The sequence below is a fragment of the Notolepis coatsorum genome (assembly GCF_963971535.1).
Source record: "Notolepis coatsorum genome assembly, chromosome: 15".
Lineage (NCBI taxonomy): Eukaryota > Metazoa > Chordata > Actinopteri > Aulopiformes > Paralepididae > Notolepis > Notolepis coatsorum.
In genome coordinates this window covers 73,313,470-73,326,683 of record NC_140179.1, presented here as the reverse complement: position 1 = coordinate 73,326,683, position 13,214 = coordinate 73,313,470, and the positions used below count along the sequence as shown (strand labels likewise).

The following is a 13,214-nucleotide window of genomic DNA, read 5'->3' as shown; positions in this document are numbered from 1 at the left end:
CTACAGCAAACCCCAGGCTGGTAGGAATTCCACCACCTGCCTGGTATGAGACCTGACGATCCACCTTGACCGCCAAGGACCAAAACGTTGTCAGGGCAGAATACACTTCGTAACCCCTGACGACGCAGAGGCCCCAGTGCGGCCTCCACGCACTTGGTGAAGATGCGGGGAGCCAGAGAAAAGCCGAACGGCAGCCTCTGGTACTCATACGTTAAACCCTGCAAAGGAAGCGTAGGTAAGCCCTAGGATGGAAGATCGGGGATGCGAATACGCATCCTACAGGTCTATGGAGGAGAACCAGGCCCCCACCTGACAGTGTTCAACAGGTAGGAGACGATCCAAAAAATGCTGAACCTTCCCATGGGACAGGTCCAGCATGGGTCTGACAACCCCCCCTCCCGATTTCTCGGGCACCAGAGAATACCGGGAGGAAAACGCCACGACGATGGCTTGCTTCGTCCACAGAGATTGGATCTCGTTGACCAGAGCTGTCACTGCTGGTGACCCTGACAATAGGGTCTGTACCAAACCCGAAAACGGGTGGGGTTGTGTAAACACAAGTCCCCGCCTCAGCGTTCTCTCCATCCACCTCAACATATGGTACTGCTGTAGCCATATGTGATGATACTCCCAACGCACCCGCCGCCATTTGGCGCAGGTCCGCTAGGAACTGTAGATATGCGGCCCGGTCCCACCCGCTGTGTGTAGCCAACCCTGGACCCGTGCAAGCAGAGCGTTCCGTGGAGTCGGGACATCTGACCCTGACACTACCCACGAGGCAATCGCACCCAAGGGGGGACCCCGACAGAAAGGGCCGGTTTGATACGGGGGAAGCTGACATCACTCTAGGTGACAAAAGCTCCCCCACTGAACACCCCTCCAGAACATGCTGAGGAGTTGTTCTGCAGCTGGACATGCAAGGTGTGAGGCCCCCATGGGTTCCTACACAATGTAGCCCTGCAGTGATATTACTACCACCCAAACCACGCGTGCCTGCGAGACCACTGCCAATCTTTCAGGAGTGGGAGGCACCAACATGATACCCGGCCTGGCGAAGGCGAGGTCGGGGAAGCCCGCACTGTGTGCCTCAAAAAGGTCTCGAGCCCCCCTGCTGACAACACTTGTAGTTGACAGACGTAACACCAGGCTCAACCAAACACAGCTTATGGTGTGGGAGCCGATGGACAGCACAACATTCTCACGGACAGACCCAGGCTCAGCCATCAACTGGATGTCAGCCCCTGTCCCCATGAGAAGCGAAACGTGGGGCCGCATGCGCTTCAACGAAGGCTCGCGGCCCGCAGCCAAAGGAAACAAATCAGAGCCCCTTTTCCGCTGGTGTTGGGGGAGGGAGTTATTGGAGAGCGGGCTGCTCGCGGCAGGACGGCGCTGGCTTGTATATTCCAAGCCGAGCTCATCCAACATGGCCGATCCCTCGGCCGCCAAAGGCTGTCGGCCTTGTGGACACCTGTTGACTCAACGCCCAGGATACCTCTGACGGGGGAAACATGGCCGCCTGTCGAGGGCCTCGCCATAGTCGCTGACGAGGCCGTGCTCTCACCTCTGGCTGCGGAGCGTGAGGCGGTGTGTGGCCTAGGACAAATACCGCCCGCGCTCCAGCGGAAGACCAAGATCCTCTGCGGAGAGGGGAGCCCTGAGGAGGGAACGTCCCTGCGGTTATAGCTTGCGGCTAGGTCAAAGCTAATAACATCAACCACCTCGCGCGATGTTTCGACGTCGGCTGGCCCTCATGGCCCCGCCACCAGACACCATTTTGACAGAAAAAAACAGCAAGTCGAACAAAGTTACTAATCGCTGCCAATTCCATACCGTGGCGGTACAGGCTTAACACAGCCCACCAGCCACTCGCTGGGCTGACCCACCTCATGGCGTCGGCCGGGCGGGGCACTGTTTTCAACCAATATACTGTAGAATGGGCTAGCCCATACACACACGTTAAGGGGATGCGGACCAAAGAACCAGTCCTGCATATCATTCATATATTCACAAACAGCACACCAGCCCTAGACCTCAGCCCATTCACCCATGAAAAGGTAAACAAAGCCCCCCCGCAATACTGCCACATTAGACACCGATTGACCGTCAGCATGAATGGTTAAGAGAAGGGAAGACTGTAGACATACATCCCGCAGCGGGGAGACAAACAGAAACAGTAGCCCAGCATAGCATAGCGTTAGCCGCGCTCTCCAGGGTAACGGGAAAACAACAGCGCTTACCCAGACATCCTGCCCCTGGCGCCGATACACAACTCGGTTGTCTCCCGGGACAACTCGATCAACATCACCAACGCCAGCATCGTCATGCCTAGTGACATCCCACAGCGAGGAACATTAGAACAGTGACCCAGCATTATAGCATTTAGTATTAGCAGCACGCTCCAGGGCAGCCTGGAAAACGTCCAACTCAGAGGGACGTTCACCCAGACATCCTGCCCCTTGCGCCGATACACAACTCGGTTGTCCAACAAGACAACAAGCAGCATTACTAACACCAGCGTTAACACTTTGACTGCCATGAAACGTCTTTTCACGTCATTGCTGGCCATGCTCAAGTTGCCGGGGGACGCTGTACAGCGTCCTTATATCAATATTTCAAAAATCTGCGATCGGATTCATATGTCCCCGCCGCTGGCCTGAGATCCACCAGCAGGACCCACTGAGCTCTCTGGCGGTTCAGGAGCGCCATCTGGTGGCCGATCGGCGCAATCGCCAAACAGGATGTTGAATAGAGGTTGTCATGACGACCGTAGTACTTCCGGGCGCTCGCTATAGTTCATGGGACTCTGGCTCGTCACGCTACACGGTGATCGATTGGCAATAACTCGATAAACAACATGATTTGGACGTATATACCATTATACAAGCTGGAGATGGACCGGGTAAAAATATATCCCATAATGATAAGATTTCTACTCGACGATGATCGCCCAACGGCGCGCGGAGACTGGGGTGAGTTTCAGCGTGTAACGTTACCGTCTTCGATACTAACTGCTATTATCAACATTTGACCCACATTAGATGATTGGTATAACGCTGCCCACGGAATTATAAACGCCCCCTCGCCCATCCGGTCAACATCAGATGACATGTAGTAACTTCTAGAAGTACGTCTAGTTGGAATTTTTTATATCGCGCTGATTGCCATCAAACTGTATTTCATCATCAATATAATGCATTTGGGGCTATATATCACGTTCTGGAGAAAGCTACAGAAAGAGATGAAAACATACTTATACATTAGACCATACTTTACTATGAATATGTGAATGAAAAAGTTTAACGTTGCTACACAATGAACAATACATATAGGACTTTGAATGGGCCCTAATAATGGCAATGTAGCAATAGAATTTAAAAAGTTATAGCCCTGCAAAGAAGGGGACTTTCTCCATAGACAAATAGCGCTGGCAATCTATGGTATATCATGAATTTAACCTTAGGCAACCAAAGTGTTAATGCCTGATGGCACAGAGCCTACCTGGTGCGAGTTAGCTCGATAGCTAAACATCGCACGCTGTCCCTCGAACCGCTGCCAAGAGACGAGGAACACCAGGACAGACCCGACGTGCCGTTGGAACATGCCGAGAAGATTCCAGGGGTTGGCAAATCTCCGGCGAATACTCAACATTGCGCAATTCTCTATACTTTTCATAACGCTAGTTCACAGGGTGTAAGCATCCGCCATGATGGAAACGAAATAGAGGAAGGGCGAGTGGTGACCATGCCTGCGGCCTTATAGTACGGCACTGGGGCGGGGCCTGGTCAGATGCTGGGTGCATTTGTTTTTCCGTTAATGAAGTACAGTAGGTACTGGAGATGAGGTACATCTCGATGGCGAAGAGCAAGACACGATTCGCCAGTACGAATATATAACATGTGAAAGTATGTCGACTTGTTTCCAACATGGTCCCAAGAAGAATACAATAAATCACAAAGAAAGAGTTAAGAAGATACAAGAGTCAATAGATACAACAAGTAGATAAAATAGACAACACAATTTTCTGAAAGAGCCTTATTACAGCATGTCATGTTCCTGTTCTTCAAGAGTGGTGGCCAAGCACCCACTGCAACCTATTGTTGCAGATGTCGCTTCACACCCCTCTTGAAGACAGCAATAGTGGGGGTGTTTTGGATGTCCCTGGGCAGAGAGTTCCACAGCCGGCAGGCTGTAGACAGAAAGCCATTCTGTGAATAGGAACCCTTTCTAGGCTCATAAACTGAGAGCTGTCCAGACCGTAACTGTCGTCCGTGGACCTGGCCACTGACCCTTAGCTGAGATGTACCTGGTGACCAATCTGTAAGTCGCTTTGGATAAAAGCGTCGGCTAAATGACTCAATTGTAAATTGTATTCATTAGTAGAAACTTACGGGACACACTCTGGCTAGCATGGTATGGATATTCTTTGTATTCCCACTGTTGTCCGTGAGCCTCTCCCGAAAGAAGAAGTAGAGTTTGGCGTCGTTGGGATCACTTCCATCCGGTATCAACTGGGCATCGATGAAGATGGGTTCTATATGAAAAAGCACAGAGGAAGTTTAAATAGTATAGCAGGGGTATTTTATGTTATTGAGGAATCTTTTCACAATATGAATGATTCAGATATTCTGAATATGAATTATACAATTATACAAAAAACAATGATATATATATTCTAACCTTTGTACTGTCTTTTACTATCATGCACTTTGCTACTAAGTGATCTTCCATGCCTATATTACTACCTACTATGCTAATCTGTCTATACTACTATGCACTCAAGACTGTAGCACCCAAGTTCAACCCTGTTTGACGAACAATGTTACTTACTGTAGCTACCAGAGTTGTGCCCTTCCTGCTGACCTGTTGTACAGAACTTGTAAGTTGCTTTGGACAAAAGTGTCAGCTAAATGACTAAATCTAAATTTAAATACAACAAATTAAACTCATATTTACATTGTACATTAGGTACATTAGGGTGCATTAAAATACACATCTTCAGAATATTGATCTGTCTGGGTGCTAAAATTATTACCATCCATGCAAAGACAATACATGCTAAATATCTTTGCAATACGTGGTGATCTAGAGGTGGAACGACACGTCAGCTTTAACAACTAAAGGGGGTAACCAGCACCCACTGGGGAGACACATCGGTTAATCTTTTATGTCTGGTCTACGTCTGGCTTCAAGAAGGAGAAGAAGAAGAAGAAGAAGAAGAAGAAGAAGAAGAAGAAGAAGAAGAAGAAGAAGAAGAAGAAGAAGAAGAAGAAGAAGAAGAAGAAGAAGAAGAAGAAGAAGAAGAAGAAGAAGAAGAAGAAGAAGAAGAAGAAGAAGAAGAAGAAGAAGAAGAAGAAGAAGAAGAAGAAGAAACAAGCCATGTGGCAAAGAAGAAGAAGAAACCCACCTCAAGGTCAGTGAGTCTCTTAGAAATATCACATAATTTCACCCTTTCTTCACCTCTCTGCTTTATGAATCATTCCCACAAGAATGTTGTAAACGTAAACTTTGTCTGCCTTAGGACTTGTGTCCATATAGCATTTTCTTACTGGCAGAAAAGTGCTGGCAGGGCGCTGGAGAAAATAAATACGTTTTTTTGTATCTATCACCAACCACCTAACCACTGTTGTATAACAGACTAGCGTTGTTGCTTTTGATTAACATTATCTATTTGTTAACTATTTGTTATCTTACTGTTTAGAATTATTCTCTGAATGTACTGTCTTGTCCTGCTGTGCCTTTTTGTATTTTTTGTATTTTTGTATTTTATATTATGACATGTTATGCTTTGATTGTACAGCACTTTGGTTGGCTCTTGAGTTCTTAAACGTGCTTTATAAATAAATTACTTCACTTGACTTGACTTGACTAGAATTGCAATTTGCGCCTGTGCATTTTCTTGTATATTTTGTTATTTGACTGTATTTGTCACGATGACCACCATACTTGTTTTGGGTGAGTTTGGTGATGTTCCTGCTGTCACCGGGCAGTCTGACCATGATATGATTGGTTGTCTGAAAAGAGGCGACTTTCAGAAAAGTTCAGAGGTTTTCAACTAGAAACGCTCAAAGCGACCACCCAAACATGGCAGAGCGTTCTGAAAACAGAAGCCAAGGTGTAGCGCTTCTCCTCTCTGTGGCCGCAGAATGCTGGGGGGGGCGTGGGGCGACATTGGCTCCGGAGGTAGAGCAGTCGTCTGGCAATCCGGAGGTTCCCGGTTCGATTCCCGCTCCTCTCGGGCAGCGTGTTGATGTGTCCTTGAGCAAGACACTTTACCCCTAATTGCTCCCGATGAGCAGGTTGGCACCTTGCATGGTCGCCTCCGCCGTCGGTGTGTGAATGTCTGAGTGAATGTGTGAGTGAATGGGTCAAATGTGAGTAACAAATTGTAAAGCGCTTTGGATAAAAGTGCTATATAAAAAAGCAGCCATTTACCATTTACCATGCTGCTGCATACACTCACCCACTCCTCATTGAGAACAATTGAACAAAGACGCTGGTGCCTGGAAAAAATATATGGACACTAACCTAACAGTGTGTGTGTGTGTGTGTGTGTGTGTAGTGTGTGTGTGTAGTGTGTGTGTGTGTGTCTCACCGCTGAGCCACTTGGAGTTGTGTTGGTCCGTCCTCACAGCGTTCCTCACAGTCAGACTCCTGAAGACGGCAGCATCCGTCCCCATGAAGTCAATGTACATCCCTGAGAACAGCTCCTGGTCTGGACGTACACACACACACACACACACACACACACACACACACACATGCACATATACACACACGCACGCATGCACACAGGCACACACATACACGCGCACGCACATACACCCATACATACACACAAATGTATACACACACACACACACACACACACACACACACACACACACACACACACACACACACACACACACACACACACACACACACACACACACACACACACACACACACACAATAAACGCTTTGCAGAAAACCTTAATAAACATAACATTCCCTAAGCACTATTCAATAAACCTGCCACCGACTTAGAGCATGATTTACAGCCTCATTTAAATCCATCTAGCCCGCGTGCCAAAAGATCAAAGCCCTGCATCATAATTCTCCGGTGACTGATTCATAAGCCATAAGACTACGGCTTGACCATCACTTTTGAGCTAAATGGCGGCGGCATAAATTGTAACCGGTCTGTCTTTGAAGAGCGCTAACCAGTGGGTTTACAGCGATCTGACCAGTGTGGTCATGCATCTGTCGGGGAGGTGAAGGCACCGGCGATGAAGGACACGGGTTGAAACGCGTTTGTCTGCTGCTGTGTGTTACTGTAAATAAGCATTTAAATCTGTGAGTGTAAGTGTTTTTGGATGCCGTGTATGTAAAAACATTTTATTTAAATGTACTTTAGTGTTACCAGGCCCGGGTCATCAAAGGGTTAGGAGGAGAACAATAGATAGCATTGCCTTCGCATCATTATTAGCACGCAGAAGGATTCCCCAAAGCATCCCTGTGGCTCAAAGATCTCATGTTCTTTTTAAATTTGGAGACAATTTTATACAACCTAAGGGGGTCTAGTGAAAAGTTTGAAACCCTTTTATTGGTTACATAACCAAGCTAAAGACACTATAGGACAAATGAGAAGGAAGGTTGACTGAGAGAGATATGTGTTTGTACAGTATGTTCTCTGTTTTCTGTTGTGTATTTGTAGGATTGGGTAGGACAGGGGAGGAGGAAGGGTAGGGGGGGGGGGAGAAAATACAAAATATGCCATTCAATGTGAATGTGTATTGTATTTCACTGTACCTTGGGGTCTAATAAATACATTTATAAAAATGTGTATTTCTTTTAGTGGAGTGAGTCAGTTCTTTGTGCTTCTGTTTTCACTCTCACTAGGTCACTGTGTGAACAGACCCAGCCAGAGTGCTCTCCACACAGCCGTGCCATGCTTTTTATTATTCTGTTATATTATGTCACATCATCATTCCATCATTTCCACACCATGTGTTCTTCGGGGTGGGGAGGGGGAGGAGGGGGGGGGGGTAGGGGTATGTGGATTCCATCCAAGCTGGCGCGCTCTAAGGAGAGAGTGTCGACAGCACCCAGACGGCCACGGAGAAGGTCTCGCCGAGATTGTAACGCAGATAGAGACCATCTTTTTATCAAACCCAGACCCACAGATTGTCCTCTGTCTGACTGGAGGAGGACACTTGGAACATCGCAGCTCCCATTGGAGAGAGAGAGCCAACGGGCATGGATCTATTTGGCCAGGGTGGGAAGTACAGTACACTGTAGACTTTTTTTTAAATCACGGGAAATTCACTGTATTATTCTACAGATTACTTTTGTTTTTCTACTTTAAGTGTAAATGCCATAAAAATACAGTAAATTACTTTTGATCAAAAATATTAACCATTAAATAAAAATTGTAATCTGTAAATGTATTTGATTTGACTGTAATTTGAAGCCCAAAGACGCCCAAAGTCGCGTCACATGCAAGAGCATATTACCTACAAATAGAATGCTCATGCGGTTTTTAGGCTACTGGTAGGCTATTCTTATGCCGTGCTCAATATTAAAACTCACTGCTCGTCCACCCAACGTAAACAGAGCAGAGATAAGCTTCAAATCACTGCAAGATTGCACAATAATGAAGTCGTGTTTTGAACATTTATGTTGTGTTGATGGAATCACGTTAATATAGAGAGATGAAAACAATACGTTATTTCGATTGATATGAATAGCTAGTTACGTTAATATAGAGAGATGAAAACAATATGTTATTTCGATTTATATGAATTGCTAGTTAGTTAGTATATTGATGTGATGTCGGACTTGGGCGGTGCGATTGTTAGGAGTAACGCGATTGGCGCTGAGAGAAACGTCAGTGGCCAATCAGATTGCGCATCCCAAACGCGGAAGTGAAAGTCTGTTAGGGAAAATATACACGCGACCCGGTCGGTGCTGCTCGGGTGTCGGGAAGCAGAGCTGTGCGTGCGACGTGTGTCACCGAGAGCCGTGTCAGTCAACAGCAACCCGACACCCCCCGCCAGGGAGAGATCAAAGGCCAACGGGAGGGGTGTGCGGCCTGACCTTACGAGGTCACCGATAAGGAGGTGGCAGTGTGGGGGAGCCACAGGAGAGGATGTATGCATAATGTGTGTCTGTGTGTGTATGTGTGTGTCTGTGTGTGTGTCTGTGTGTGTGTGTCTGTGTGTGTGTGTCTGTGTGTCTGTGTGTCTGTGTGTATCTGTGTGTGTGTGTGTCTGTGCCTGTGTGTGTGTCTGTGTGTGTGTGTGTGTGTGTGTCTGTGTCTGTGTCTGTTTCTGTGTGTGTGTGTGTGTGTGTGTCTGTGTCTGTGTCTGTGTGTCTGTGTGTGTCTGTGTCTCTGTCTGTTTCTGTGTGTGTCTGTGTCTGTGTGTGTGTGTGTGTGTCTGTGTCTGTGTGTGTGTCTGTGTCTCTATGTGTGTGTCTGTGTGTGTGTCTGTGTCTGTGTCTCTGTGTCTGTGTGTCTGTGTCTGTGTGTGGTTCTGTTTCTGTGTGTGTGTGTGTCTGTGTCTGTGTCTGTGCCTGTGTGTGTGTCTGTGTGTCTGTGTGTGTGTGTGTGTGTGTGTTTGTGTGTGTGTGTGTGTGTCTGTGTCTGTTTCTGTGTGTGTGTGTGTGTGTGTGTGTGTAGGTGTGTGTGTGCGTGTCTGTGTCTGTGTGTGTGTCTGTCTGTGTCTGTGTCTGTGTGTCTGTGTCTGTCTGTGTCTCTGTCTGTTTCTGTGTGTGTGTGTGTGTGTGTGTGTGTGTGTGTGTGTGTCTGTCTGTCTGTCTGTCTGTCTGTCTGTCTGTCTGTCTGTCTGTCTGTCTGTCTGTCTGTCTGTCTGTCTGTCTGTCTGTCTGTCTGTCTGTCTGTCTGTCTGTCTGTCTGTCTGTCTGTCTGTCTGTCTGTCTGTCTGTCTGTCTGTCTGTCTGTCTGTCTGTCTGTCTGTCTGTCTGTCTGTCTGTCTGTCTGTCTGTCTGTCTGTCTGTCTGTCTGTCTGTCTGTCTGTCTGTCTGTCTGTCTGTCTGTCTGTCTGTCTGTCTGTCTGTCTGTCTGTCTGTCTGTCTGTCTGTCTGTCTGTCTGTCTGTCTGTCTGTCTGTCTGTCTGTCTGTCTGTCTGTCTGTCTGTCTGTCTGTCTGTCTGTCTGTCTGTCTGTCTGTCTGTCTGTCTGTCTGTCTGTCTGTCTGTCTGTCTGTCTGTCTGTCTGTCTGTCTGTCTGTCTGTCTGTCTGTCTGTCTGTCTGTCTGTCTGTCTGTCTGTCTGTCTGTGTGTGTGTGTGTGTGTGTGTGTGTGTGTGTGTGTGTGTGTGTGTGTGTGTGTGTGTGTGTGTGTGTGTCTGTGTCTGTGTCTGTATCTGTGTGTCTGTATCTGTGTGTGTGTGTTAGTGCACTGCAACCTTGCCCAGGCCCGACGGGGCCCGGCCCGGCCCGGCGGGTTCGGGCTGGGTAGGGCTTTTTTTTTAATAAATAATTCGGGCTCGGCCGGGCCCGGGCACCGCCGTTTTTTTTTTTTTTTTTTTTTTTTTCCCCATATAACTAGGGTTATAGGATAACCTTCGTTTTAAGATTCGCTTTCTCTTTTGCGCCAGAGAAACATTTGGACTGCAGCGCGCAGGGAGAAGTCAGCTAGGGGACAAGTTCAACTCGATTGGTTGTGTTGGAATATAGCCAGTTGGCGAACGTTTTAATTTGTTCTTGGGATGTACAGTATGTAGCCGGTTTTGTTAACGGTGTTCAACGCGTTGCTGACGTCTGGTGAGTGATGTTATTATTTGCTGGGTCTCGACTCGCTACCTGTTTTGTTGTGATTTTCATTACGTTGCTCTGCTCGAAATCTGATTTCTGTTTTCTGTTTGTTTGTTTGACTGAGTAGGCTATTGTGTGTCGTGTGTGTCACGGGGCGGACCTAGCACATTTGGCGCCCTAGGCGAGATTCACCACTGCGCCACTTTTTTTTTTTTTTTGTATTTTTTTTGTATTTTTTTTTGGCTTTTGCCTCTTCATAGTTCTCTAACGTTAGTCTTTCTTTCCTCAACGCTCAATTCTATAAACACTTGACCGATACCCATCAATGCACAGCGCTCTAGCATGTTCTGACTGTGAACACCTAAAGCTGAGGCTCAGACCGACCGACCGTTTTAGATTTTTGGCTCATTTTCCCTTATGTTAGAATTTTTTTTATGTAAAAATAATGGTTGCCGATATAGAGGTGGGCGCCAAAACTGCACAAAAATTTTTTTTTTTTTTTTTTTTTTTTTTTTTTTGCGCCCCCCTAAGGGTGGCGCTCTAGGCGACCGCCTATATCGCCTGTAGGAAGGTCCGCCCCTGTGTGTGTGTGTCAAAGAAGATTCTATAGCCTTCAATACATTTTACGAGGCTGATGTGTGAGTCAGAGATATAAGCGAGCACTGGGAGAGACGGCATTGCGAAACAGGCTATGTATATGCTTCTTAGTTTTGTTTATTTATTACGTTCATATAAAACCGTGTTTCGAATATTTAAAACAAATACAAAAAAAATTATATTTTAATAATAATAATAATAATAATTTTTTTCGGGTTTTCAGCGGGCTAGGGCTTAAAATATTATTTACAGTCGGGCTTATTTTCGGGCAGGGCCTCAAGTTCAAGGGCTCGGGCAGGGCTCGGGCTTTATTTCAAGGCCCTTGCAGACCACTAGTGTGTGTGTGTGTGTGTGTGTGTCTGTGTCTGTATCTGTGTGTCTGTATCTGTGTGTGTGTGTGTGTCTGTGTCTGTGTCTGTATCTGTGTGTCTGTATCTGTGTGTGTGTCTGTGTGTGTGTGTCTTGACAGCTGACTTTGGTTATGAGAACATTTGGACTGGTCTTTACATGGGGAATAAGATGGTTTCGTGGTTATAAGGTTATAGGTTTAGAATTTAGGTTTGACATTAGGGTTAGGCATGTATATCCATTGTGGTTTGTAAGTCAATGTACGATTCCTCACAGGCATAGTAATGCCACCATGCAAGCGTGTGTGTGTGTGTGTGTGTGTGTGTGTGTGTGTGTGTGTGTGTGTGTGTGTGTGTGCGTGTGTGTGTGTGTGTGTGTCTGTGTTTAACCCTTTCACTGCCACCTTACCAAATGATTTAACCCTTTCACTGCGACAATACGGAAGGTTAACCCTTTCACTGCCACACGACAAAGGGTTAGCCCTTTCACTACCACACTACAGAAGGTTAACCCTTTACTATCACACTACAGACTGTGGTAGCGAAAGAGTTAAGAGAAAGCCAGGGAAGGTCACTGTGTATTGACACGTGTGTGGGGGTGAAGAGAGACAGGAATACAGAATAGAGATGGACGCTTACTGAGCATGACAGACACCGTGTTGACTTGAGGGTTGAATGAGCAGCGGCCCTTCCCAGATTCCGTCCGCGAGTCGATGTGGAACACTTGCTCCTACAGGAGAGAGAGGGGGATTAGGAAGTAAGACTTATAGTTAGAGCATTTTATATGTGAATTTGGGGGGTATCCAGGCCCACGCCCCCCGCCTCTACTGCAATAAAATATGAAAATATGACGAGTATGAGCCTTCCACATGTTCCATAAGGTAGTCCCGCTCGAGTTTCCTTCCCTTTTGGTTTAAAAGCAGTGCAGTATGCAGTCCTGGGCTGTCTACCTTAACTGGCCCACCATGGGCTATTAGAAAAGAACATTCCATCTGGGAGAGGAAAAGGGAATTTTCCTGCTAACGTCATGCAAAAGATATTGTTTCTTAAAACGAGTGAAAAAATAAATATGAGCGAATGGGGTGAGATAATTTCTCACTTGTTCCAAATGCGAAGTAAAACTATCTTGAAATAGAACGGGGGTTCTCAAACTTTTTTTTTGGCAACCCCACACTTAACGTATTGCGTAATCTCAACGTGGAATTAAGGAATATCAAAATAAAAGCACACGTTGTTGAACTTAGTATATATTTATTAGAATTTATTAGATTTAGATTACAGCACTATGTTATAAATACACATTCATAAAATAAGGCATATTTAGCCAAAATATGTTGCCAGAACATAAAAAAAAATAATGCCAAGGCACTGTCACCTAGCAACGACCCCACTTTGGGTCGCGACCCGTAGTTTGAGAACCGCTGGAATAGAATCTGCATTTGTCCTCTGCCATTCAACACATCCTAACTATGCAGAAGCAGTGGACAGCCAATGTAGGCAAGGAGCAGTCGGTT

At 46.5% G+C, this 13,214-nt stretch overlaps 1 protein-coding gene across 1 annotated transcript in view; it reads right to left on the bottom strand.

Annotated features, from left to right (window-relative positions):
* The window catches only part of sema3c (sema domain, immunoglobulin domain (Ig), short basic domain, secreted, (semaphorin) 3C), a 197,438-nt gene that overhangs the window by 58,077 nt on the left and 126,147 nt on the right, over positions 1 to 13,214 (bottom strand). Inside the window, exons 5-7 of the mRNA XM_084330082.1 lie at positions 12,340 to 12,430; positions 6,593 to 6,712; positions 4,389 to 4,531 (exon numbers count right to left, since the gene is read on the bottom strand). Coding sequence (XP_084186208.1) covers positions 4,389 to 4,531; positions 6,593 to 6,712; positions 12,340 to 12,430 — 354 coding nt within the window. The remainder of the gene's footprint in view (positions 1 to 4,388; positions 4,532 to 6,592; positions 6,713 to 12,339; positions 12,431 to 13,214) is intronic.